We start from the raw sequence: 26,661 nt of genomic DNA, 5'->3' as shown, positions 1-26,661 counted from the left end.
TTTTTAACATAAGTTAGAGCGGCCTGGGAGGCAATTGCCACCCTGCCCCCCGGCCCAGCCCTCCCCTGATAGCAGAGGACTCGAAGGACACCCCCGACGCACACCCAAAGGGACGTCAAATTTTTTGGGCTGGATTTCTCCTTTAAGAAAATGTTTTAAGGGCACTGACCATTCAAGACAGGTAAGTGCCTTTTTTTTTTTTACTGGCGTTACTGACAATAAGTGTTAAGCAATCACCGAAGATAATATAAAGTTAATCAGTCATCCACTGGAATCATCTTGTACTTTGTAGCCTTGAAGGCAACATTTTGTACTTTGTAACTAAGCTGGAAATCATCTGGGCAGGCGTCCCAATACTTTTGGCAATATAGTGTATCTGCTTCCAGCTGGATCAAGAGGGGGCTCATGTGAGTATTGGGGGGGGGGAGTTTTTGCATTTGCATCTTCAGCCTTTACCACTTTAATCTACAACAGCAGGCCTATCGATCCCGCCCCAAATTCCATACGATCTGAAGAAATATCTCTCGCCTATTCACAGTGTCAGGACCTGGACCTGAACCTACAACCTCTTCTGTGTCTGGTTGTATCTCTTCTTGCCGAGCCGCCTGAGATGCTGGGTGGCTCCCCAGACAAGTCCTTAAACAATCTTGCCTTTAACCTTGTTTTTGATTAATCTTGCTCCCTTTTCCTTTGCTCCTCCCACGACCTTCCTATTTAAGCCATGCCTTGTTTGTCAGATTATTGTGCTCTCTCCAGCTGATATGTCACTCTTGTTATTTTTGCTGCTGTCCGTATCTCCACTACCACTTGTTACTGACCTTCGGCTTGTTCCTCAACTACGCTTCTGCTTAAAGGGGTTGTAAAGGTAAATGCATTAGGATGCATTAAGGTGAAAAAAGATCGGACTGTAACGCCCCCCCCCCCCCCCCTGAGCCCCTGTTTTACTTACCTGACCCCTTGAAAGTCCCGCGCTCGTCCCCGTCATCCTCCTCAGTTCTCAGCCTGGACGTTGATTGGCTACACTGGATGCATTGAAAGCAGCACAGCCATTGGCTGGCGCTGCTGTCAATCACATCCAATGATGCCGCGCGCCGGGGGGCGGGGCCGAGTGATACAGTCGGCGGCTATCACGGAAGGGCGCCCGCAAGAGGTTTCGACCTCGCTCGCATGAAGGTGGAAAGCTCTTTGCGGGGGGCTGAGCCGAGACAGCCGCTGAGGGACCCCAGAAGAGGAGGATCGGGGCCACTGTGTGCAAAACGAGCCGCACAGTGGAGGTAAGGTATAACACGTTTGTTATTTTTTACTTTAGAGATCCTTTAATCCCAACCTGCAACCTTTTGTTACTGATCTTTGGTGTGTTTGCTGACTAAGCTTCTGCTTAACCAGTTGCTGACCGTGTCACGCACATATACGGTGGCACAATGGCACTGGTGGGCGAAATCCCGTGCCGGTATGTCCTACCCGTTTTCGGCCACCAGTGGGGGTGTGCGCACCTGTTGCACGGGGGAGGGGGCCACAAACAGTTGCGTGTACGAGCGCCAGCACAGGGATTTGTGTGTGTCTTCTCATCGGAAGAAGAGAAGAGGGAAGAAGACGACGGAGAAGACCGGGCCGCCGCTAGTAAAAGAGCTGGCAGAAGAGCAGAAGATAGCGAAGGAGCCCGGCAGAAGAAACCGGAGAGTGGTAGAAGAGGGAAGAAGACAATGGAGAAGACCGGGCAGCCGCTAGTAAAAGAGCTGGCAGAAGAGCAGAAGATAGCGGAGGAGCCGGGCAGAAGAAACCGGAGACTGGGAGAAGAGGGAAGAAGACGACCAAGAAGACCGGGCAGCCGCTAGTAAAAGAGCTGGCAGAAGAGCAGAAGATAGTGGAGGAGCCGGGCAGAAGAAACCGGAGAACGGGACAAGAGGGAAGAACACGACGGAGAAGACCGGGCCGCCGCTAGCAAAAGAGCAGGCAGAAGAGCAGAAGATAGTGAAGGAGCCCGGCAGAAGAAACCGGAGAGCGGTAGAAGAGGGAAGAACACGACGGAGAAGACCAGGCCGTCGCTAGTAAAAGAGCAGGCAGAAGATCAGAAGATAGCGGAGGAGCCCGGCAGAAGAAACCGGAGAAAGGGAGAAGAGGGAAGAACACGACGGAGAAGACCGGGCCGCCGCTAGTTAAAGAGCTGGAAGAAGAGCAGAAGATAGCGGAGGAGCCCGGCATAAGAATCTGGAGAGCGGGAGAAGGAGGGAAGAACACGACGGAGAAGACCGTGCTGGCGCTAGTTAAAGAGCAGGCAGAAGATAGCGGAGGAGCCCGGCAGAAGAAACCGGAGAGCGGGAGAAGAGGGAAGAACACGACGGAGAAGACCGGGCTGGCGCTAGTTAAAGAGCAGGCAGAAAATAGCGGAGGAGCCCGGCAGAAGAAACCGGAGAGCCGGAGAAGAGGGAAGAACACGACGGAGAAGACTGGGCCGCCGTTAGTAAAAGAGCTGGCAGAGGAGCAGAAGATAGCGGAGGAGCCAGGCAGAAGAAACCGGAGAGCGGGAGAAGAGGGAAGAAGACGACGGAGAAGACCAGGCCGCTGCTAGTAAAAGAGCTGGCAGAAGATAGCGGAGGAGCCCGGCAGAAGAAACCGGAGAACGGGAGAAGAGGGAAGAACACGACGGAGAAGACCGGGCCGCCGTTAGCAAATAAGCTGGCAGAAGATAGCGGAGGGGCCCGGCAGAAGAAACCGGAAAACGGGAGAAGAGGGAAGAACACGACGGAGAATACCGGGCCGCCGTTAGTAAAAGAGCTGGCAGAAGATAGCAGAGGAGCTGGGCAGAAGAAACCGGGGGAACGGGAGAAGAGGGAAGAACACGGTGGAGAAGACCGGGCCACCGCTAGCAAAAGAGCAGGCAGAAGATAGCAGAGGAGCCCGGCAGAAGAAATCGGAGAGCGGGAGAAGAGGGAAGTACACAACGGAGAAGACTGGGCCGGAGCTAGTTAAAGAGCAGGCAGAAGAAAGCGGAGGAGCCCGGCAGAAGAAACTGGAGAGCGGGAGAAGAGGGAAGAACACGACGGAGAAGACCGGGCCGCCGTTAGTAAAAGAGCTGGCAGAAGAGCAGAAGATAGCGGAGGAGCTGGGCAGAAGAAACCGGAGGGCGGGAGAAGAGGGAAGAAGACGACGGAGAAGACCGGGCCGCCGTTAGTAGAAGAGCAGAAGATAGCGGAGGGGCCCGGCAGAAGAAACCGGAGAACGGGAGAAGAGGGAAGAACACGGCGGAGAAGACCAGGCCGCCGCTAGCAAAAGAGCAGGCAGAAGATAGTGGAGGAGCCTGGCAGAAGAAACCGGAGAACGGAAGAAGAGGGAAGAACACGACGAATGAAGACCGGGCCGCCGCTAGTAAAAGAGCAGGCAGAAGATAGAGGAGGAGCCGGGCAGAAACCGGAGAACGGGAGAAGAGGAAAGAAGACGACGGAGAAAACCGGGCCGCCACTAGCAAAAGAGCTGGCAGAAGAGCAGAAGATAGCGGAGGAGCCGGGCAGAAGAAACCGGAGAACGGGACAAGAGGGAAGGACACGACGGAGAAGACCGGGCCGCCGCTAGTAAAAGAGCAGGCAGAAGATAGCGGAGGAGCCCGGCAGAAGAAACCGGAGAACAGGAGAAGAGGGAAGAATACTACGGAGAAGACCGGGCCGCCGCTAGTAAAAGAGCAGGCAGAAGATAGCGGAGGAGCCCGGCAGAAGAAACCGGAGAACGGGAGAAGAGGGAAGAAGAAGACCGGGCCGCCGCTAGCAAAAGAGCTGGCAGAGGAGTAGAAGATAGCGGAGGAGCCGGGCAGAAGAAACCGGAGAACGGGAGAAGAGGGGAGAACACGAGGGAGAAGACCGGGCCGCCGCTAGTAAAAGAGCAGGCAGAAGAGCAGAAGATAGCGGAGGAGCCGGGCAGAAGAAACCGGAGAACGGGAGAAGAGGGAAGAAGACGACGGAAAAGACCGGGCCGCCGCTAGTAAAAGAGCTGGCAGAAGATCAGAAGATAGCGGAAGAGCCCGGCAGAAAAAACAGGAGAGCGGGAGAAGAGGGAAGAACACGACGGAGAAGACCAGGCCGCGGCTAGTAAAAGAGCAGGCAGAAGAGCAGAAGATAGCGGAGGGGCCCGGCAGAAGAAACCGGAGAACGGGAGAAGAGGGAAGAAGACGACCTACCTCCATGTTGAGGGCATGTGGCCTGGTACGGTTCAGGAGGAGGGGGGGGGCCTCGCTTGTCCCCACCCCCTTTCCTGACCAACGAGGCTGCGTGCTCGGATAAGGGTCTGGTATGCCCATTTTTTTTTTTTTTTATAAAACTTTATAGAGTTTTACAGTATTTGTTTGTTTAGGAGGTCGGGTGGGACCACCACAGTCCCCCTATTCGGATTGTTTGATTGCCAAGTATATAAAGGGAATTCATATAACAGAATGATGGAACTTATTTCTGCCTTCAGGACAGAGAAGTAGATTTGTCTCTGGCAGTTTTCTAGCAGTTACTGAGCAGGGTGCAGTCCGGGATGGGATGGGATGGGATGTGGTGGGGTGGGACGGGACCGGGTGGGGTGGGGCGGTACGGGACAGGACGGGAGGAAGGATGGACTATGAGATCAGGTTAGTGATTGCTGAACATCTGAGGAAGATCCAGGAATTGTTCTCTGTCTCTCCGCAGATCTCCGGAGGAGGAGGACACAATGGGGCTCCTGTGGATGGTGGGACTCTGGACGTTCCTCCAATGTGGTAAGTCTGGCAGTGGAATTACCGATCTGGTGATCGATCCCCTACTACTCCTTCACCATAGGAAGCCCCACAGACTCGTCTCACCCCGATAAGTCACATTGACTCAAATTTACTCAACATCCGGATCCGGATATTCCACCCAGATTTATTGTTGCAGAAAATCTGTCCCATGGATCTATCTATCTATCAATCTATCTATCTATCTATCTATCTATCTATCTATCTATCTATCTCTCTATCTCTATCTCTCTCTATCCCTTCCTCCCCTCTATCTATCTATATATGTCTGTCTATCTATCTATCTATCTATCTATCTATCTATCTATCTATCTATCTATCTCTCTATCTCTATCTCTATCTCTCTCTATCCCTTCCTCCCCTCTATCTATCTATCTATCTATCTATCTATCTATCTATCTATCTATCTATCTATCTCTCTCTCTCTCTCTCTCTCTCTCTCTCTCTCTCTCTCTCTCTCTCACACACTATCTCTCTCTCTCTCTCTCTCTCTATCTCTATCTGTCTATCTATCTATCTCTCCCTTCCTCCCCCTCTATCTATCTACAGTATCTCCCATTTTCTCCCCCCCCCACCCTGTGTATCCCTCTATCTCTCTATCTATCTATCTATCTATCTATCTATCTATCTATCTATCTATCTATCTATCTATCTATCTCTGTCTGTCTGTCTGTCTGTCTGTCTGTCTGTCTATCTCTATATCTCTATCTCTATCCCCCTCTCTCTCTCTCTCTCTCTCTCTATCTATCTATCTATCTATCTCTCTCTCTCTATCTCTCTCTTTCTCTCTTTCTCTCTCTCTCTCTCTCTCTCTCTCTCTCTCTCTCTCTCTCTCTCTCTCTCTCTCTCTCTCCCTTCCTCCCCCTCTATCTCCCTCTATCTATCTACAGTATCTCTCATTTTCTTTCTCCCCCCCTGTGTATCTATCTATCTATCTCCCCTGTGACTCCAGTTCTTCTACCCATGTTTGTTGGAACGGAACAAATTAATAATACTAAATAATAATAATAAAAAAAAAGTTGTATTAATATAAATCCATTCCATTCATTTAGATGCGGAATTCGATATTTTAAATAATTCGTAACTTCGGATAAATTCGTATTCGTTACGTTTCACTAACCTCCAAATATGAAAGGAAATTCCGATACCTAGAATTTTTTTAGTTGGTTATTATTTCAGATCTTCGATTTTTGGCGTTTTTTCGGATTTCCGAAGGAATAAATTTGCGAATATTCAAGTTTTCTATTATTCGGATGAATTCGTATTCGTTCCGTTCACTGACAGCCTAATTAGAAAGGGAATTCCGAAATCCTATAATGTAAAGTTTGTATTAGTTAAGTTATTATTAGTTCTTATTTCAGATTTTCAAATTTTTGGGATTTTCGAATTGATGAATTTACAAATATTCAGAACATTTTGTTAAATGAGCTTTCGTTACAGTAATTCGGATGTTTCCAAATGAACTAGTTTGTTGAAATTTGTTAAAGAACTAATCCTAGAAGGAAACAAATTGCACGCGTCTGTGGTGTATTATGTCGGATGTTGTTTAATTCCTAATATTAGGTAAAGTTTGGATTCCTAACCATGGGCGTTCGCTCCATAGGGCAAGGGGGGGCAATTGGCCCCCCCTGGAAAATCGAGAAGGTGTTGAAGAGTCTTGCGGCCGTGGGCTGTCTGAATGGGGGTATGTGCTGAAGGGGGAGTCCATCTGTGCTGAAGGGGGGGTCTGTGCTGAATGTACACGAGCTATCAGTTCGTCTATGAAGTCTTTTTTTTTCTTTCTTTTCTTGGATTGCTTTTTGGTCCAGAATAGACCAGCGGACCTCCTTCCAGCGCTTAGACACACCCTTCAGGGTGTATGTGGCGCTGTAAAGAAATATTAAAATCAATCAATCAATCAATGAAGGGGCCTGTGTGGAATGGGGAGGTCTGTGCATAAGGGGGATCCATCTGTGCTGAATGGAGGGGTCTGTGCAGAATGGGGGGTCTGTGCAGAATGGGGGGGAGTCTGTGCTGAAGGGGGGGTCTGTCTGTGCTGAATGGAGGAGTCTGTGCTGAAGGGGGGTCCGTCTGTGCAGAATGGAGGGGTCTGTGCAGAATGGGGGGTCTGTGCTGAAGGGGGGTCCATCTGTGCTGAATGGAGGGGGATTCATCTGTGCTGAAGGGGGGTCTGTACATTCTCTAGGCTATATTTATATGGGCATTGAGTGAAGCTGAATTATCTCAAGAGCTATTTCGCACTGCCAGGTGGCCGCGTTAAATGTGTATCGCCGCTCCCGAAGCGCACCCCCCCCCCCCTGAAAAAGATTCAGCGGACGCCCATGTTCCTAACACTCAGTTTCTTCACCCAATGCTCAGTTTGGGGGTCCCCTGTCCATGATTGGCCCACAAGTAGATGGGTTACCTGAGAATTTATCTTCCTGGATCTCCTCCCAGAGGCGGCTCTAGGCTTTGTAAGGGCCTTAGGCAAAACGCTTTTCATTGGGCCCCCCCACTCACGCCCATGAGCATCTTCCCCACAACCCTGGCTGGTGGTTGCGGGGGTCTGCGGGCAGGGGGACCTCCAGATCCTGCTCTTTAATAACTAAGGGGTGGGGCACACCTGGCGAACCCGCCCCCCCCGTGATGTCATTGAGGGCATGTTGGGGTCACCGATATTCACTGGTTGTTAGGGACGCTGGCGGCTCCTGAGTCAGGGGCTCTTTACGCTGCCTGAGCACAGCAGCGTTAAGGTCCCCCGTCCCTCAAAACTGGGGTAAGGCAGTGGGGTAAGTTAGGCGGCTGCGAGGCCCCTGTGAGAGCGAGGCCTTAGGTGACCGCCTAATTTTCCTAATTAAAGCGCCGCCTCTGTTAATGACAACAAGCATTGACTTTCCACAAAGTATCATTTATCTGCCAGAAAAAGTAACAATTTTGGTAATTTTTTATGTTTTTTATTTTTTTGGTAAATGCCAATTTGCACTTTTTTTAGGGTACACATCAGCGATCCCCAAGGGGCCCCGAGACTCGACCATGAGAGACTGCTCTGCAAACCCTCCGGTAAGATATTGGGGAAGGAAATTAATGTTTGCACGAGGGAGAATTCTTGACGGCGGCCCTCATTGTGGTCATCAGTTGATGGGCTGAAAGAAGCGTGCTGATAGGAGGAGAGAGCAGAATGACAAAGAGATGAGAAGCTCATCCCTGTGGTGCTTCCCTCTTGACTGTCCACTACAGTCACAGACAGGGGGGTGGGCCCGGGAAGATCTGGGATCAGGGAAAGTGAAATAAAGGATGCTGAAGGGTTTTTTTTTTTCCAATGGGGACACCTGTTCCAGGGACATCTGTGTAAGAGGGGCGGGGTTTCCCTCAGTTTTCCTCTGACTTCCTGTTGTATCCTTTGGACAGGAAGTGAAGGGATATCTCCCCAAAGGGACAACAACAGCGAGAGGAAATCAAAATGACCCCAAACCCCCCCCCCCCCCTACTAAGTTCATCTTTATATATAGATCAATATATAATAATAATACATTATTATTATTTCTTTTTTATTCTTTTATTCTTTTGCACCCAGTATATTCCTCCCACTGCAAAGGTTTCCACAGAAGATCTGAGCAAACTCCGCCAGGAAATGAGAAACCACAACCTCAGCGCTTACATCATCCCTCCGACTGACCCCCACCTGGTAATTCTATTTATTTATTTCATCATTTTCTTCAAACTGTTAATGGCGCCATTTTTTGTAAATATTATATTGACACCAACGAGGGGACACAATTCCTCCCAATGAGGCCAACAATTAGGCCCAATGACACCAAGGATGGGGCTCAATTCCTCTCAATGGCAACAATGATGGGGCTCAATTTCTCCCTATGAGACCAACAATTGGGCCCGGTGACACCAATAATGGGGTACAATTTCTCCCACTGACACCAACAATGAGCCACATTTCCGCTTAATGACACCAACGAGGGGACACAATTCCTCCCAATGAGGCCAACAATTGAGCCCAATGACACCAATGATGGGACAAAATTCCTCCTAATGACACCAAGGATGGGGCACAGTTCCTCTTAATGACACCAATGATGTGGCACAGTTCCACCCAATGAGGCGAACAATTGGACCCAATGACACCAAGGATGGGGCACAGTTCCACCCAATGAGGCGAACAATTGGACCCAATGACACCAAGGATGGGGCACAGTTCCACCCAATGAGGCGAACAATTGGACCCAATGACACCAAGGATGGGGCACAGTTCCTCTTAATGACACCAACGGTGGGGCACAATTCCACTCAATGAGGCCAACAATTGGGCCCAGTGACACCAACAATTGGGCCCAGTGACACCAAGAATTGGGCACAATTCCTCCTAATGACACCAAGGATGGGGCACAATTCCTCACAATGAGTCCAACAATTGGACCCAATGACACCAACGATGGGGCACAGTTCCACCAAGTGAGGCCAACAATTGGACCCAATGACATCAATGATGGGGCAAAGTTCCTCCTAATGACACCAACGATGGGGCACAGTTCCACCCAATGAGGCGAACAATTGGACCCAATGACACCAAGGATGGGGCACAGTTCCTCTTAATGACACCAACGATGTGGCACAGTTCCACCCAATGAGGCGAACAATTGGACCCAATGACGCCAATGATGGGGCACAATTCCTCCTAATGACACCAACGATGTGGCACAATTTTTCCCAATGAGGCCAACAATTGGGCCCAATGACACGAAGAATGGGGCAAAATTCCTCTTGTTGACCCCAACGGTGGGGCACAATTCCACCCAATGAGGCCAACAATTGGGCCCAGTGACACCAACAATTGGGCCCAGTGACACCAACAATTGGGCCCAGTGACACCAACAATTGGGCACAATTCCTCCTAATGACACCAAGGATGGGGCACAATTCCTCACAATGAGTCCAACAATTGGACCCAATGACACCAACGATGGGGCACAGTTCCACCAAGTGAAGCCAACAATTGGACCCAATGACATCAATGATGGGGCAAAGTTCCTCCTACTGACACCAACGATGGGGCACAATTCCACCCACCGAGGCGAACAATTGGACCCAATGACACCAAGGATGGGGCACAATTCCTCCTAATGACACCAACGATGTGGCACAATTTTTCCCAATGAGGTCAACAATTGGGCCCAATGACACAAAGAATGGGGCAAAATTCCTCTTGTTGACCCCAACGGTGGGGCACAATTCCACCCAATGAGGCCAACAATTGGACCCAACGACACCAATGATGGGGTACAATTTCACCTACTGACACCAACAATGAGGCACAACTCCTCCCACTAACACAAATGATGGGGCACAATTCATCACAATGAGGCCAACAATTAGGCCCAGTGACACCGAGGATTGGGCACAATTCCTCCTAATGACACCAAGGATGGGGCCCAATTACACCAAGAATTGGGCACAATCCCTCCTAATGACACCAAGGATGGGGCACAATTCCTCACAATGAGTCCAACAATTGGGCCCAATGACACCGAGAATGGGGCACAATTCCTCCTAATGAGGCCAACAATTGGATGGGGCATTGTTTGGACCATTTTCCGGCCCCTCTAAAATCTACAGGACAGTAAACTGGCCCCCTGTTGAGGAAGTTTGGAGACCCCTGATCGAAGTAAAAGTGATAGACAGACTTATGTGGTCCCTTATTAGTTCCCGTTGAACCCCAGTGATCACATTGTGATGATCGGATGAGGATCGGTGTGGGGGGTTCCCTCGAGGGGGAAATAAAAAGTGTTCATAATTGTTCATTTTTGTAACTTGTTGGAAAGAGGGATTTCCTTTTTCTATAAGAGACATCCTGATAAGTCTTTATGTATCCTGTACACAGGGAGAGTACACTGCCAACCAGGAGAAGCGGAGACAATGGCTGACCGGATTCACTGGATCTTCAGGTAACCATCCCCCGAAACGCTGCACTGAACCCGAGTGCCATTGGAATACACAGGGCCGCCATCAGGGCGGTACAGGCAGTACACCTGTAAGGGGCCCCGAGGTCCCCAGGGGCCCGAATGGCAACCCCCTTTAAAAAAAAAATTATGAATCTTGCTCGGTTTTTTAGGCACAGCTGCGGTGACTTTGACCAGAGCGGCCGTGTTCACCGACAGCCGCTATTGGACGCAGGCCGAACGCCAGATGGACTGCAACTGGGAGCTGCAAAAGAGCGGTAGGTCGATGTTCCTGAAGCTAAAATATTATAAAGTCAATGATGATGTGAAGCCATAAACACATTTTGAATCTGAACCAGACCCGTTGCAATTTTAGTTTTTTTGCACTTTTTTTGCACTATATTGGCACGGGGCGTGGTCACTGGGTGATGTCACCCGGTTGACCCCGCCCCCTTATGACGTCACCACCCAGGGGCACGACGGCAATAATTTTAGGTCTGAAGATTGCTTAAAACCCCCAAATCATTATATCATATTTTCTGAAAGCAGACACCCTAGGAGAATAAAATGGCAGTCGTTCCAATCTCTTTGGGGGTTGTCCAACGTTTAACCACTTAAGCCCCGGACCAATATGCAGCCTAAAGACCCAAGGTGTTTTTACAGTTCGGGACTGCGTCGCTTTAACAGACAATTGCGCGGTCGTGCGACGTGGCTCCCAAACAAAATTGGCGTCCTTTTTTCCCCACAAATAGAGCTTTCTTTTGGTGGTATTTGATCACATCTGTGGTTTTTAGTTTTTGCGCTATAAACAAAAATAGAGCGACAATTTTGAAAAAAAAGCAATATTTTTTACTTTTTGCTGTAATAAATATCCCCCAAAAACATATATAAAAACATTTTTTTTCCTCAGTTTAGGCCGATACGTATTCTTCTACCTATTTTTAGTAAAAAAAATCGCAATAAGCGTTTATCGATTGGTTTGCGCAAAATTTATAGTGTTTACAAAATAGGGGATAGTTTTATTGCATTTTTATTTTTTATTTTTTTTTTACTACTAATGGCGGCGATCAGCAATTTTTTTCGTGACTGCGACATTATGGCGGACACTTCGGACAATTTTGACACATTTTTGGGACCATTGTCATTTTCACAGCAAAAAATGCATTTAAATTGCATTCTTTATTGTGAAAATGACAGTTGCAGTTTGGGAGTTAACCACAGGTGGCGCTGTAGGAGTTAGGGTGCACCTAGTATGTGTTTACAACTGTTTGGGGGTGTGGCTGTAGGAATGACGTCATCGATCGTGTCTTCCCTATAAAGGGAATGACGCGATCGATGCGCCGCCATAGTGAAGGACGGGGAAGCCGTGTTTACACACGGCTCTCCTCGTTCTTCAGCTCCGGGGAGCGATCGCGACGGAGCGGCTATAAACAAATAGCCGCGCCGTGGTCCCGGATCGCTCCCCGAGCGGACCCGACCGCCGCATGTAGCGGGGGGGGTCCCGATCGGACCCCCCACCCGCTAATAGGCGAGGACGTACCTATACGCCCATGTGCCTGTATGTGCCATATTGTGGACGTATATGTACATGCGGTGGTCGGGAACTGGTTAATGGTACAATGGTTTATCAAGTGCAAAAGCTCAATAAAAATCACAATAAGTTAGTAAATCATAAGAAACACCATTGCAATCTATTACCCATTTTGGTGTAGATTCAGGTAGGGTCGCGCAATGATACGGCGGCGCAGCGTATCGTATTTACGCTACGCCGCCGTAACTTACAGGAGCAAGTGCTGTATTCACAAAGCACTTGCTCCGTAAGTTGCGGCGGCGCAGCGTAAATGGGGCCGGCGTAAGCGAGCGTAATTCAAATGTGGAAGGGGGGCGTGTTTTATGTAAATATATGATGACCTGGCGTGATTGACGCCGCCATAAAAGGTACGTGAATCTACACCTTTATTTTTTTGGTAGACTATAAAAGATGAGGTTGCCCCGAGTAAGTAGATGCCCAACGTGTCAAGCCTTAAAGTGGTTCTAAAGGCACAGAAGGTACATTTTATGCATTACGATGCGCCTCCTGTGTGCAGAAGCCTCCCCAGTCCCCCTAATACTTACCTGAGCCCCATCTCGATCCAGCGATGTAGACGAGTGCCTCAGCCGTCCAGGAACCTCCCTCCTGATTGGTTGAGACACAGCCGTTGGCTCCCGCTGCTGTCGGTTAAAGTCAGTTAACCAATGAGAAGAGAGAAAGGGGCAGGGCTGAACCGTGGCTCAGTGTCTAAATGGCCACTTAGCTCAGGCGCCCCTGTTCTGTCAATATCGGCAACCCATCAGAAACTCCAACCACGTCACTTCCGGTTTATTTAAAACCTTAGTAGTCGGAGATTTTGATGAATTGGTGGTTTGGACACAACGCCGACAACGGAATAAAGTCCGGGACAGGAAGATTGAGCTTTTTTTGACAGCGCAGCGGCTAACGAAGACAAAGTTGTCGCCGCCTCGGAGGCGGCCATTTTGTTGGCTAGTGTCGGAAGCGGAGTAAGAATCTCCGCTCATAATATCTTGCACCGGACTCTGGTTACTAAGGTTTTAAATAAACCGGAAGTTAAGCTGTTTTAGTTTCTGACGGGTTGGAGAACTTGACAGAACACCCCACAGTGGCCGATAGCAGTGAAGAGGGACCCCGAGAAGAGGAGGATCTGGTCTGCTCTGTGCATAAACATTACACAGAGCATGTAAATATAACATGTTTATTATAAAAATAAAAGAGACTTCACAATCATAAGGGCCCCGTCATTGTCCTAACACAGCGTTGTGTGATTGTGTCATTGTATACAGTGTCGGCTCCGCCCATTGTGTCCTGGATCCTGGAAGAGGTGCCCGATGGGGGACTAGTTGGCTTTGATCCTTTTATCTTATCTATCAGTAAGTTATATTTTGTCATATTCTGTATGGAAGATTAAGGACTGTGACAGACCCAACGGGGGGCCTGGACAGGGGGACCCAACAGACCCGGACAGGGGGGACCCAACAGTCTCGTACAGGTCGACCCAACAGCCCCGGACAGGGGGACCCAACAGCCCCGGACAGAGGGACCCAACAGCCCCGGACAGAGGGACCCAACAGCCCCGGACAGAGGGACCCAACAGCCCCGGACAGAGGGACCCAACAGCCCCGTACAGGGGGGACCCAACAGTCATGGACAGGAGGGACCCAACAGCTCTGGACAGGGGGGACCCAACAGTCATGGACAGGAGGGACCCAACAGCCCCATACAGGTCGACCCAACAGCCCCGGACAGAGGGACCCAACAGCCCCGTACAGGGCAACCCAACAGCCCCGGACAGGGGGACCCAACAGCCTAGTACAGGTCGACCCAACCGGGGCCTGGACAGGGGGACCCAACAGCCCCGTACAGGTCGACCCAACCGGGGCCTGGACAGGGGGACCCAACAGCCCCGGACAGGGGGGACCCAACAGTCATGGACAGGAGGGACCCAACAGTCATGGACAGGAGGGACCCAACAGCCCCGGACAGAGAGACCCAACAGTCTTGTACAGGGGGACCCAACAGCCTCGGACAGGAGGGACCCAACAGCCCCAGACAGAGGGACCCAACAGCCCCGTACAGGTCGACCCAACAGCCCCGGACAGAGGGACCCAACAGCCCCATATAGGGGGACCCAACAGCCCCATACAGGGGGACCCAACAGCCCCGTACAGGTCGACCCAACAGCCCCGTACAGGTCGACCCAACAGCCCCGTACAGGTCGACCCAACAGCCCCATTCAGGTCGACCCAACAGCCCTGGACAGGGGGGACCCAACAGTCATGGACAGGAGGGACCCAACAGCCCCGTAAAGGTCGACCCAACAGCCCCGTAAAGGTCGACCCAACAGCCCCGTAAAGGTCGACCCAACAGCCCCGGACAGGTTGACCCAACAGCCCCGTACAGGTTGACCCAACAGCCCCGTACAGGTTGACCCAACAGCCCCGTACAGGTTGACCCAACAGCCCCGTACAGGTTGACCCAACAGCCCCGTACAGGTTGAGCCAACAGCCCCGTACAGGTCGACCCAACAGCCCCGTACAGGTCGACCCAACAGCCCCGGACAGAGGGACCCAACAGCCCCGTACAGGGCAACCCAACAGCCCCGGACAGGGGGACCCAACAGCGTAGTACAGGTCGACCCAACCGGGGCCTGGACAGGGGGACCCAACAGCCCCGTACAGGTCGACCCAACCGGGGCCTGGACAGGGGGACCCAACAGCCCCGGACAGGGGGGACCCAACAGTCATGGACAGGAGGGACCCAACAGTCATGGACAGGAGGGACCCAACAGCCCTGGACAGAGAGACCCAACAGTCTTGTACAGGGGGACCCAACAGCCTCGGACAGGAGGGACCCAACAGCCCCAGACAGAGGGACCCAACAGCCCCGTACAGGTCGACCCAACAGCCCCGGACAGAGGGACCCAACAGCCCCATACAGGGGGACCCAACAGCCCCATACAGGGGGACCCAACAGCCCCGTACAGGTCGACCCAACAGCCCCGTACAGGTCGACCCAACAGCCCCGTACAGGTCGACCCAACAGCCCCGTACAGGTCGACCCAACAGCCCCGTTCAGGTCGACCCAACAGCCCCATTCAGGTCGACCCAACAGCCCCATTCAGGTCGACCCAACAGCCCCATTCAGGTCGACCCAACAGCCCTGGACAGGGGGGACCCAACAGTCATGGACAGGAGGGACCCAACAGCCCCGTAAAGGTCGACCCAACAGCCCCGTACAGGTCGACCCAACAGCCCCGTACAGGTCGACCCAACAGCCCCGTACAGGTCGACCCAACAGCCCCGTTCAGGTCAACCCAACAGCCCCGGACAGGGACTTTGGGGGGGAATGCAAAACTAGTACGAATTTTACGAATTTAAAAAACGAATTCGGAACAAAACAAATTGCATATGTCTGGTTCTTAAACCTTAAACCCCTTTATGACAGAGGTGCAAAGAGATTTCCTCGCCATGTCCTGGACAAGTACCTTGGAAGGGGTTGACAGTGTGCTCCGGGAACCGTAGCTGTGCTTTGTTATTTTTGAAAGAGTAAACTTTTCGTTCTCTTAGGTGAATGGGCTTCGTATAACGATGCATTTGAAGGTTCTGGAAGAACTCTACAATCCATTACAACCAATCTGGTGGACGTGGTGTGGGGGAACCAGCGCCCCCCTCTGCCCGAAAGTGAAATCTATTCAGTGCCCGATGACTTTGTGGGTAAGTCACTTAAAGCGAAACTAAACCTAAATACATTTAAACGTAAAAAAAAAAAAAAAAGTTGCATTCCCGGGACGGCTAAACCATCACAGTTGCTTGCGTGGAACGAAAAATTGCGTTTCGTTGCGGATAGATTCATTATATTACCAATTTCGTGTTGTTGATTCGTTTCATAAAATTTTCTTTCCTTTATAAATTTTCTAACGAATTCCAAATTTTCGGAATGATTGGAATTCGGATCGGTCGAAAAAATGATCAACCAATTTCAATTCTGTGCGAAGAATTGTGGGAAGCCGACCGCCGCGTCCTTAACAATCGATGACTTCCCCACTGTTGAAATGTAAACAAAAGAACACATGACAAAATAAAAAATAAAAACGGTGTGGGGTCCCCCCCCCAAAATCCATACCAGACCCTTATCTGAGCATGCAGCCCAGCAGGTAAGTAAAGGGGTGTGGGGGGAGAAGCGCACTTTCCCCATCCTGAACCATACCAGGCCACATGACCTCAACATTGGGGGGTGCTTGGGGGCAGGGGGGGGGCTGGTATGTATTTGGGGGGGGGGCACGCATTTTCTTCCCCAGAATTTTCTATTGCGGGCATTCCTTGGTTTACATTCAGCTCTCAGTTGAGGAAGCTCGTTGACAGCTGATGACTCATCGGTTGCTAAGGACGCGGTGGCTGGCTTCCCGACGCACTCCTTAACAACCAGCTATTCTTCACACAGGAACCCCATGACAAAATAAAAAAATAAAAAAACGGTGTGGGGTCCCCCCCCCAAAATCCATACCAGACCCTTATCTGAGCATGCAGCCCAGCAGGCAAGTAAAGGGGTGTGGGGGGGGGAGTGCACTTTCCCCATCCTGAACCATACCAGGCCACATGACCTCAACATTGGGGGGTGCTTGGGGGCAGGGGGGGCCAGGTATGTATTTGGGGGGGGCACGCATTTTCTTCCCCAGAATTTTCTATTGCGGGCATTCCTTGGTTTACATTCAGCTCTCAGTTGAGGAAGCTCGTTGACAGCTGATGACTCATCGGTTGCCAAGGACACAGTGGCTGGCTTCCCGACCCACTCCTTAACAACCAGCTATTCTTCACACAGGAACCCCATGACAAAAAAAAAAAAAAGGTGTGGGGTCCCCCCCCCAAAATCCATACCAGACCCTTATCTAAGCATTCTGCCCAGCAGGCAAGTAAAGGGGTGTGGGGGGGGGGGAGCGCACTTTCCCCATCCTGAACCATACCAGGCCACATGACCTCAACATGGGGGGGGTGCTTGGGGGCGGTGGGGGCCTGTATGTATTCGGGTGCCATGCCTTTTTGTTCCCCCAGAATTTTCTATTGCGGGCATTCCTTGGTTTACATTCAGCTCTCAGTGAGGATTCATCGGTTGCTAAGGACGCGGTGGCTGGCTTCCCGACCCACTCCTTAACGACCAGCTATTCTTCACACAGAATTTGTCGATAATTTTTCCCAAAAATCAGAGTTCGAACCATTATGAATGTTTGGAATACAGTGGAACCTCGGTTTATGAGTAACGCCGTTAACGGACGTTTTGAATAACGAGCTTATTTTTTTTTTAAATCCTGAGTGTTGTCTCGCAAAACAAGCATAATTCATGCTAATTGGGTGTGCAGTACCGCATTTGGCCAGAGGTGCGGGGGCGCCGGTGACACTCGGAGCCTTTTCCGAGCCGTTTGGAAATACTCAGAATCATTCAGAACTACTCAGTTCCCAAGTGTTTCTTAACCTTTCCAAGATCAGCCGAGCTGTCCCCTTTCCCGGGGGCTCTCCGGCGCCCTCCCCACCTCTGGTCACATGCAGCATTGCATGCCATAGAACTCAATGCGGAACGAATTATCTTCCATCGACTTCTATGGGGAAACTCGCTTTGATAGGCGAGTGCTTTGGATTGCAAGCGTTCTCTTGGAATGGATTATATACTCGTAATCCGAGGTTCCACTGTGTATTGAACAGTGTTGCAGATTCAGTCATAAAACAAAGTGAGGGTGCCAAGTGTTGTCATTTCTCATCTTCTCTCCCCCCGTGTTCTACAGGAGGCACTTGGCAGGAAAAAGTGACCAATATTCGGGATCAGATGGAGAAACACAACCAGAAGCCGACCGCTGTCCTCCTCTCCACCCTGGAGGAAACTGCATGTAAATATTAAGAGAATGCAATGTATCCTGGGCAATGATTGGGTACATTATATATAAAACTCCAACTCTTTTTTTTTTACTCTCGATTAACCACTTTAGCTCCAGAAGTTTTTTTTTCCTATAAACCGTATACTGTATACTCGAGTATAAGCCGAGTTTTTCAGCACATTTTTTTGTGCTGAAAATGCCCCCCTCGGCTTATACTCGAGTCACCTTTTTGCGCCTGATCTCCCGGATTTTGGGGACCCGGTACCATGGACCCCAAACTTGACACACATGATATGGGCATTTAACATATAGTATAGAAAGGTAAATTCACTAGCAGAGCCCCATTCACCCCCCCCCCCCTGCATGTCATAGCCCTCTAATTACTGTCTGTGCTGGCCCAGCTCCTTTACTGTTTCCCTAACCCAGGGCTGCAATAATGTAGGGGCTATTGGAGCTGCAGCACTGGTACCAATGCTGGGGGGTTATCGCGTCTACTGGTACCAATGCTGGGGGGTTATCGCGTCTACTGGTACCAATGCTGGGGGGGTTATCGTGTCTACTGGTACCAATGCTGGGGGGTTATCGCGTCTACTGGTATCAATGCTGGGGGGTTATCGCGTCTACTGGTACCAATGCTGGGGGGGGTTATCGTGTCTACTGGTATCAATGCTGGGGGGGTTATCGCGTCTACTGGTACCAATGCTGGGGGGTTATCGCGTCTACTGGTACCAATGCTGGGGGGGTTATCGCGTCTACTGGTACCAATGCTGGGGGGTTATCGCGTCTACTGGTACCAATGCTGGGGGGTTATCGCGTCTACTGGTACCAATGCTGGGGGATTATCACTCTAGTGGGAGGAGTCATGCAAATATTTAAATGCGCTTGCCGGACGGGGATCAGTCTGGAGGGAATGGACGTTTTTCTCATTTGCAGGCAGACCGCTCTAGTGGGAGGAGTTATGCAAATATTTAAATGCCCTTGACGGGTGGCAGGGCTGGACTGGGACAGAAATTTGGCCCTGGACTTCATCCAGACTGGCCCACTTTGACAGGTCTCTCCCATGTCGGCCGGACAACTCCGGCCCCCCCCCCCACCCACCCAAGCCCCCTCTCCCCCTTCACTAGCCGTTCTACTTTATTAGAGTAGAACGGCTGGTACTTGTACTCTTATAGGCAGTACCAGTGGGGAGGCTAGACATTATTTCATCCAGGGCAAAGAATCAGTTCGGTGCCCCCCCCCCCCCCATGGTAAAAGATTAGGCAGAAGTGAGTAACTCCCAGGCCATAGCTGTAGAGTCAGCTGTCTGTCCCCTCCCCCATGCTCCTCTGTCGTCCCCCCTGCTCCTCTGGTCCTCCCCTTGCTTCTCTGTTCCCCCCAGGTGAGCGCTGCAGGGAGGAAGAGACAGAGGAGCGGAGGGGGGTGGTCTGCTGTCATTGAAGCCGGCCCACTGAGCCATTGGCCCACCGGGGAAACTCCCGGTAGTCCCAATGGCCAGTCCATCCCTGCACATGTAGCCCCACTCTTCCTCTACAAGTGGGCAAAGCTTGTTGTCCGGGGAACCTACGGCCGGAGAGCACCGATTTTTCAAAGCCGGGCACCCCTTCCGTAGACTCCCATGGTAAACTGTAATTTCTCCAGTGATTTTGGAGACCCGGTACCGGCCGGTCCTACGTCTTCTGTACCCGGAACTTGGCACACATGTAGCCGCATTTCTCCTCTACAAGTGTGCGAAGCTTGTTGTCCAGGGGACCTACGGCCGGGGAGCACTGATTTTTCGAATCCGTGCACCCCTTCCATAGGCTCCCATGTTAAACTGTAATTTCTTCAGTGATTTTGGGGACCCGGTACCGGCCGGTCATAGGTCTTCTGGCCAGATTTACAGTATTTTATTTCTCCCTCAGGGCTCTTCAATCTCCGAGGACAAGACATACCAAACAACCCCTACTTCTACTCCTACACGCTGCTGGCCAAAGACTCCATCAGGTACCCAACATCCAGGACATGAGAGCGTTGATGTATCCTTTTATATTCCTTCTCTTTTTATAGAATATTATTTATTGTGTGTCTTTGTACTGTGACCCTAGGATCGGCCCTGTCTATAACTCTCCTCTCCTGATATACTCTGCTGGAGGACTCTGCTCCTTCCTCTATAACTCTCCTCTCCGGATATACTCTGCTGGAGGATTCTGCTCCTTCCTCTATAACTCTCCTCTCCTGATATACTCTGCTTGGGGACTCTGCTCCTTCCTCTATGACTCTCCTCTCCTGATATACTCTGCTCCTTCCTCTATAACTCTCCTCTCCTGATATACTCTGCTGGAGGACTCTGCTCCTTCCTCTATAACTCTCCTCTCCTGATATACTCTGCTGGAGGACTCTGCTCCTTCCTCTATAACTCTCCTCTCCTGATATACTCTGCTGGAGGACTCTGCTCCTTCCTCTATAACTCTCCTCTCCTGATATACTCTGCTGGAGGACTCTGCTCCTTCCTCTATAACTCTCCTCTCCTGATATACTCTGCTGGAGGACTCTGCTCCTTCCTCTATAACTCTCCTCTCCTGATATACTCTGCTGGAGGACTCTGCTCCTTCCTCTATAACTCTCCTCTCCTGATATACTCTGCTGGAGGACTCTGCTCCTTCCTCTATAACTCTCCTCTCCTGATATACTCTGCTGGAGGACTCTGCTCCTTCCTCTATAACTCTCCTCTCCTGATATACTCTGCTGGAGGACTCTGCTCCTTCCTCTATAACTCTCCTCTCCTGATATACTCTGCTGGAGGACTCTGCTCCTTCCTCTATAACTCTCCTCTCCTGATATACTCTGCTGGAGGACTCTGCTCCTTCCTCTATAACTCTCCTCTCCTGATATACTCTGCTGGAGGACTCTGCTCCTTCCCCTATAACTCTCCTCTCCTGATATACTCTGCTGGAGGACTCTGCTCCTTCCCCTATAACTCTCCTCTCCTGATATACACTGCTGGAGGACTCTGCTCCTTCCTCTATAACTCTCCTCTCCTGATATACTCTGCTGGAGGACTCTGCTGCTTCCTCTATAACTCTCCTCTCCTGATATACTCTGCTGGAGGACTCTGCTCCTTCCTCTATAACTCTCCTTTCCTGATATACTCTGCTGGAGGACTCTGCTCCTTCCTCTAAAACTCTCCTCTTCTGATATACTCTGCTGGAGGACTCTGCTCCTTCCTCTATAACTCTCCTCTCCTGATATACTCTGCTGGAGGACTCTGCTCCTTCCCCTATAACTCTCCTCTCCTGATATACTCTGCTGGAGGACTCTGCTCCTTCCTCTATAACTCTCCTCTCCTGATATACTCTGCTGGAGGACTCTGCTCCTTCCTCTATAACTCTCCTCTCCTGATATACTCTGCTGGAGGACTCTGCTCCTTCCTCTAGAACTCTCCTCTCCTGATATCCTCTGCTGGAGGACTCTGCTCCTTCCTCTATAACTCTCCTCTCCTGATATACTCTGCTGGAGGACTCTGCTCCTTCCTCTATAAGTTGCTGTATTAATGATCCATTCTCCATCCACTTTGCAGGTTGTTTATGAATGTCAGTCGTATCACCGACACCATCCGAAATTACCTGAGCAACAACTGTCCCGGGTCCACCTGCGTCGAGATCCTGGAGTACGACAAAGTCCGGGACGCCCTCACAGACTATGTGAAGGGGGATGTGAAAGTTTGGATTGGATCTGAGTACACCAATTATGGAGTGTATGAAATGATACCCAAGGTGAGGCAAAAACACAGCAGACGTCTCTATTAGAGGTGGCCTGGCGGTCCGCCCGGCGGTCGTTTCGCGGCGAAACTTTGCTAGTTCGCGATCCACCGAACAGGCGGACATCTGGCGATATTCGCGGCGGTCCGCCATTTTACATTGAAAAGGACAGATTGAAGCGGGGGGGTTATTTACCTTCTTTCACATATACTGCGCTTCTCTAGAGACTTTTGTTGTCACAGGGTCATTTAAAAAATGACAGGCAGGGGAAGAGGCAGGCCCTTCCGCAGGGGTGGTAGGGGTAGGGCAGGAATTATTTTCCGATCCATCAGAAGACATTTCGGGATGCGCAGCCATTCTTGGCCCCAGGTGGCAACTCCCCTTTTTTTAATTAATTTTTTATAAAAAAAATAAAAAATAATAATATATATTTGTTTTTATTAAAGAGGCAATTTTTTTTTTTTTTTGAGGTCCAGAGGTCCCCAGGGGCCTCGGATGGCAACCCCCCCCCCCCCTTTTGTAATTAATTTTTTATATAAAAAAAAAAAATCTAATATATTTTTATTTTATTTTTTATTAAAACGGGGGGCCTGGAGATCCCCAGGGCCCCGGATGACAACCCCCCTTTTTTTTATAATTTGTTTATATATATTTTTAATTTATTTTATTTATATATATATATTATTATTATTATTATTAAAGGGCTCAGAGGTCCCCAGGGCCCCATGTGGCAAACCCCCTTTTTTTTATTTTTTATAAATGTTTATTTTTTTATTTTTGTTTATATATTTATTTTTTATTTTTTTATTAAAGGGCCCATAGGTCCCCAGGGCCCTGGATGGCAACCCCCCCCTTTTTTTTATTTTTTTTATAAATGTTTATTTTATTTTTTTTATATATTTTTTTTATTTATTTTTATTAAAGGGCCCAAAGGTCCCGGATGGCAACCCCCCTTTTTTGTAATTAATTTTTATAAAAAAAAAAAAACAATAATAATAATATATATACATATATATACTTCTTTTTTTGTAAAGCCCCCCCCCCCCGCTTATCAAGACGCGGCAGCACCCCCCCCCCGCTTCTCAATTTCAGGTGGCAGCACACCCCCCCCCCCCCGGTTCTCCAGGGGGCCGCCCATGCCTGAAGCTGTGTAAGGGGCCCAACAATTCCTGATGGCTGCCCTGGACGACAGTACTCAGATCAGCCCAAGGAGGTTGGTGCCCGCTGTTGCTGCCTACTCCGAGATCTCTACTGTTAGTGATGGGGAAGGTGACGTCGATGATGACGTGTCTACAGACGTCACGTGGGTGCCCACAAGAGGAGGGGAGTTCAGAGGGAGAGATGGACCAGCAGAGAGGGAGGAGAAGCAGGCCGAACTTACATTGCACAGGAGGGACAAACCAGACTCCTAATGTATCAGGAGCGAGCCATCAACCATGTACAGTCACATCTGGCGCACCCAGGACGCCGACCCATGACTCCGCAGTGTGGGCTTTTTTTAACGTGTCCGCTGCAGACAATAGTGTTGCCATCTGCAGCCTTTGCAGTCAATGCATAAGTTGCGGTAAGCCCAACACTCACCTAGGGACTACCGCAGTGGCGGCTGGTGCTCCAAATTTTTGGGGGGGGGGGTGCAAACGAACAAAAATAAACAATTGCAGCCTCACTGTACCTATCAATTGTCACCACTGTGCCATGCCATCAAAACGCAGCCACTGTGCCATCAAAACGCAGCCACCATGCCATCAAAACGCAGCCACTGTGCCATGCCATCAAAACACAGCCACTGTGCCATGCCATCAAACGCAGCTACTGTGCCATCAATTGTCACCACTATGCCATCAAACATAGTCACTGTGCCCCCAATTGTCGCCACTGTGCCCCCAATTGTCGCCACTGTGCCCCCAATTGTTACCACTGTGCCCCCAATTGTCGCCACTGTGCCCCCAATTGTCGCCACTGTGCCCCCAATTGTTGCCACTGTGCCCCCAATTGTTGCCACTGTGCCCCCAATTGTTACCACTGTGCCCCCAATTGTCGCCACTGTGCCCCCAATTGTCGCCACTGTGCCCCCAATTGTCGCCACTGTGCCCCCAATTGTAGCCACTGTGCCCCCAATTGTAGCCACTGTGCCCCCAATTGTAGCCACTGTGCCCCCAATTGTTGCCACTGTGCCCCCAATTGTTACCACTGTGCCCCCAATTGTCACCACTGTGCCCCCACTTGTAGCCACTGTGCCCCCACTTGTACCCACCGTGCCCAGTACCCCCCCTTGCACTTACCTTTATGGCTTTTACGTCCCTCGATGTCCCTCGTCCCGCCCTCGATGACGCTTTAGCCAATCAGGTTACCTGATTGGCTGAGACGCCTGTCAGTCTTATCCTCGGACGCACGGCCGGTACGTCCCGAGGATGAGCTTCAGGAAGCCGACTACAGCCTCAGGGCTGTACTCGGACAGTCTATCAGGGCCGCTGGCCCTGATAGGCACTTCCACACAGCCAGCCAGCCAGCTGCCGCCATTCAGCTGACCGGCGCTCAACGTCCGGTCAGCTGAATAGTGGGCGGCAGCGGCGAAAATATACAGATTCATACAGTGTATGAATCTGTATATTTTACTGGCTGTGAGCGAGCCAGAGGGGGCGGCGCTCCTGCGTCCCTATGGACGCACCGCCACTGGACGACTGCCTTAAGAAGGCACCTGGCCTCCCATCACCGAGCCCAGTGGGAGCAACGCCATCAGAACCCACAAAGCCACACTCCAGGCTCTCACCATCCAGGCTCTTCTCCTTCTCCTCTATGCTCACAATTGTCCTCCACTCCACTGTCCATCATGCCGTCCTCACGTTTTTCTGGAAAAAAGGTAGGCTTCCGTGGCCCAAATGTTCGATCGTACAAAAAAGATGACGCCAGATAACCCTCTTGCCCAACGGTTGACTGCTGGCTTGTCGGAACTGATAGCCCGCCAACTACTGCCATATAAACTGGTGGACTCGGAGGCCTTTTGAAAATTTGTGGCCATTGGAACACCACCATGGAAGGTCCCAGGAAGGAAAATGTTCTCACAGAAGGGCATCCCAGAGCTATATGGACATGTTCAGCGGCAAGTGAATGTATCTCTGGCACAGTGAGAGTCGTCCATCGCGTCTTGCCCGTCGTCCATCGCGTCCATCGGCGGCCTCGTCCGGCGTCCTTCTGCGGCCATCGTGGTGTGCTCCCCGCTCGATCCCCGCTTCCCGTGCTGTGTTTGAACCACTGCGCCGACATATACCGAGCGCAGTACACTTGTGTATAGTCAGGCAGGCTCGGCTCCTCTCGCGTAAAGGACGTACAGGACGTGACCGCGAGAGGAGCCGAGACTGCCCGACTATACACGAGTATACTGCGCTCGGTATATGTCGGCGCAGTGGTTCAAACACAGCGCGAGAAGCGGGGATCGGCGTATATCGCGCACCCACGATTTTGCCCTGATTTTCAGAGCAAAAAAGTGAGCGGTATACGCCGATAAATACGGTACTTTGCCCAGGGGCCCATGATGCTATTAAGACGGCCCTGCGGCAGGCCAGGACAATCTCGCCCCATTTCAGAAGATCTCACACGGCCATGGCTCGCCTTGCTGACATTCAGCGGCGACACAACCTGCCCGTCAGACGCCTTATTTGTGATGGAACTCAACCTTGTATATGCTTGAAAAGTGCCGTTAACGACTACCTGTACGAACTCTGCGGCAGGACAGGTTCTGGGAGCTTGGTTTTTTTTTTTTTTAGTCATTTTCTAGCAAAAAAAAAAGAAAATATGATCTTTGCATGTAGAAGAGGAGTGCCAGAAAAGGCGCGGTATGGATTTCTTTCAAATGGTTTTTATTAGTATTTGTCAAATGAAATAATACAACAGTATCAAATACATTAGGGTATACAGTACAGAGTAATGTGTGGGTTCTTAAAGAGGTTAATATCGCGCCACGTACTGCACCAACTATACATTCATCAGGTAAATGTCAAATGAACATCAGAATATAGTTGTATTAACATGGGAGGGGGGGGAGTAAAGAGGGGGGGGAGAAGGAGGGGAAGGCAGAGAGCATCAAGAGTTTACCAGTATATTCAGAGGGTGAATCCATTGGTCTTCTGGCCATTATACCAGACTCGCCAGGGATCCCAAAGGGTTAGCACGGTGGAACAAGAGTGTTTTCTACGTGCAAGGATGGTCTCGTATGTATAGTGGGTTTGTACCATTTTTATTACTTCCATTAGTGAAGGGACATTTTTGGATTTCCAGTTTCGAGCGATCAGAAGTCTTGTTGCTAACAGGACGTGTACAGTCACTAGTCTCAAGGGTGATGGAATGTCCTCAATGGTCAGATTAAGGATGGCTAGCGGAGGTGTCAGGGAAATGGGTATACCAAGCATGGATTGTAGCATCGACTCCACAGAGGACCATAACAGTCTCAGGCATGGGCAGGACCAGAAGATGTGGAGAAGAGTGCCGGGATTGTTGCATTCTCTCCAACAGTCGTGAGATGTGTCGGGGTGGAATCTAGCTATCCTAGATGGCGTAAGGTACCATCTCATCAGTAATTTTTGGGAGAGTTCCCATAAGGAGGTGCAGGAGGTGTATTTGTGGTTAGATTTAATCGCCGTCTGCCATTGATGGTCGGAGAATGGGGTGAGCAGGTCAGATTCCCAGTCTAGGAGTGGTTTGGATTTGGTGAAGGAGTTTTTTTCCTGAAGGGTTGAGTAGATTAAGGAGGTGCCTTTGCTCTTCGCTGTATCAGAGAAGAGGAAGCGCCATATGTTTAGAGGTAAAGATCTTTCCAGAGATCTAGTTTCCCTAAG

At 50.4% G+C, this 26,661-nt stretch overlaps 1 protein-coding gene across 1 annotated transcript in view; it reads left to right on the top strand.

Moving 5' to 3' along the window:
• The first annotated feature begins 375 nt into the window (after window positions 1-375).
• The window catches only part of LOC120914370 (xaa-Pro aminopeptidase 2-like), a 52,613-nt gene continuing 26,327 nt past the window's right edge, over window positions 376-26,661 (top strand). The window contains exons 1-11 of the mRNA XM_040325056.1: window positions 376-407; window positions 4,662-4,729; window positions 7,719-7,786; window positions 8,301-8,411; window positions 10,617-10,680; window positions 10,848-10,952; window positions 13,513-13,599; window positions 15,796-15,942; window positions 18,003-18,104; window positions 19,994-20,075; window positions 21,649-21,844. Of these exons, the coding sequence (XP_040180990.1) occupies window positions 4,684-4,729; window positions 7,719-7,786; window positions 8,301-8,411; window positions 10,617-10,680; window positions 10,848-10,952; window positions 13,513-13,599; window positions 15,796-15,942; window positions 18,003-18,104; window positions 19,994-20,075; window positions 21,649-21,844 (1,008 nt within the window). The 5' untranslated portion in view covers window positions 376-407; window positions 4,662-4,683. The remainder of the gene's footprint in view (window positions 408-4,661; window positions 4,730-7,718; window positions 7,787-8,300; window positions 8,412-10,616; window positions 10,681-10,847; window positions 10,953-13,512; window positions 13,600-15,795; window positions 15,943-18,002; window positions 18,105-19,993; window positions 20,076-21,648; window positions 21,845-26,661) is intronic.

The sequence above is a fragment of the Rana temporaria genome, chromosome 9 (genome assembly GCF_905171775.1).
Source record: "Rana temporaria chromosome 9, aRanTem1.1, whole genome shotgun sequence".
Lineage (NCBI taxonomy): Eukaryota > Metazoa > Chordata > Amphibia > Anura > Ranidae > Rana > Rana temporaria.
Note: the sequence above shows the minus strand (reverse complement) of the source record. Positions and strands in the feature narration are given on the sequence as shown.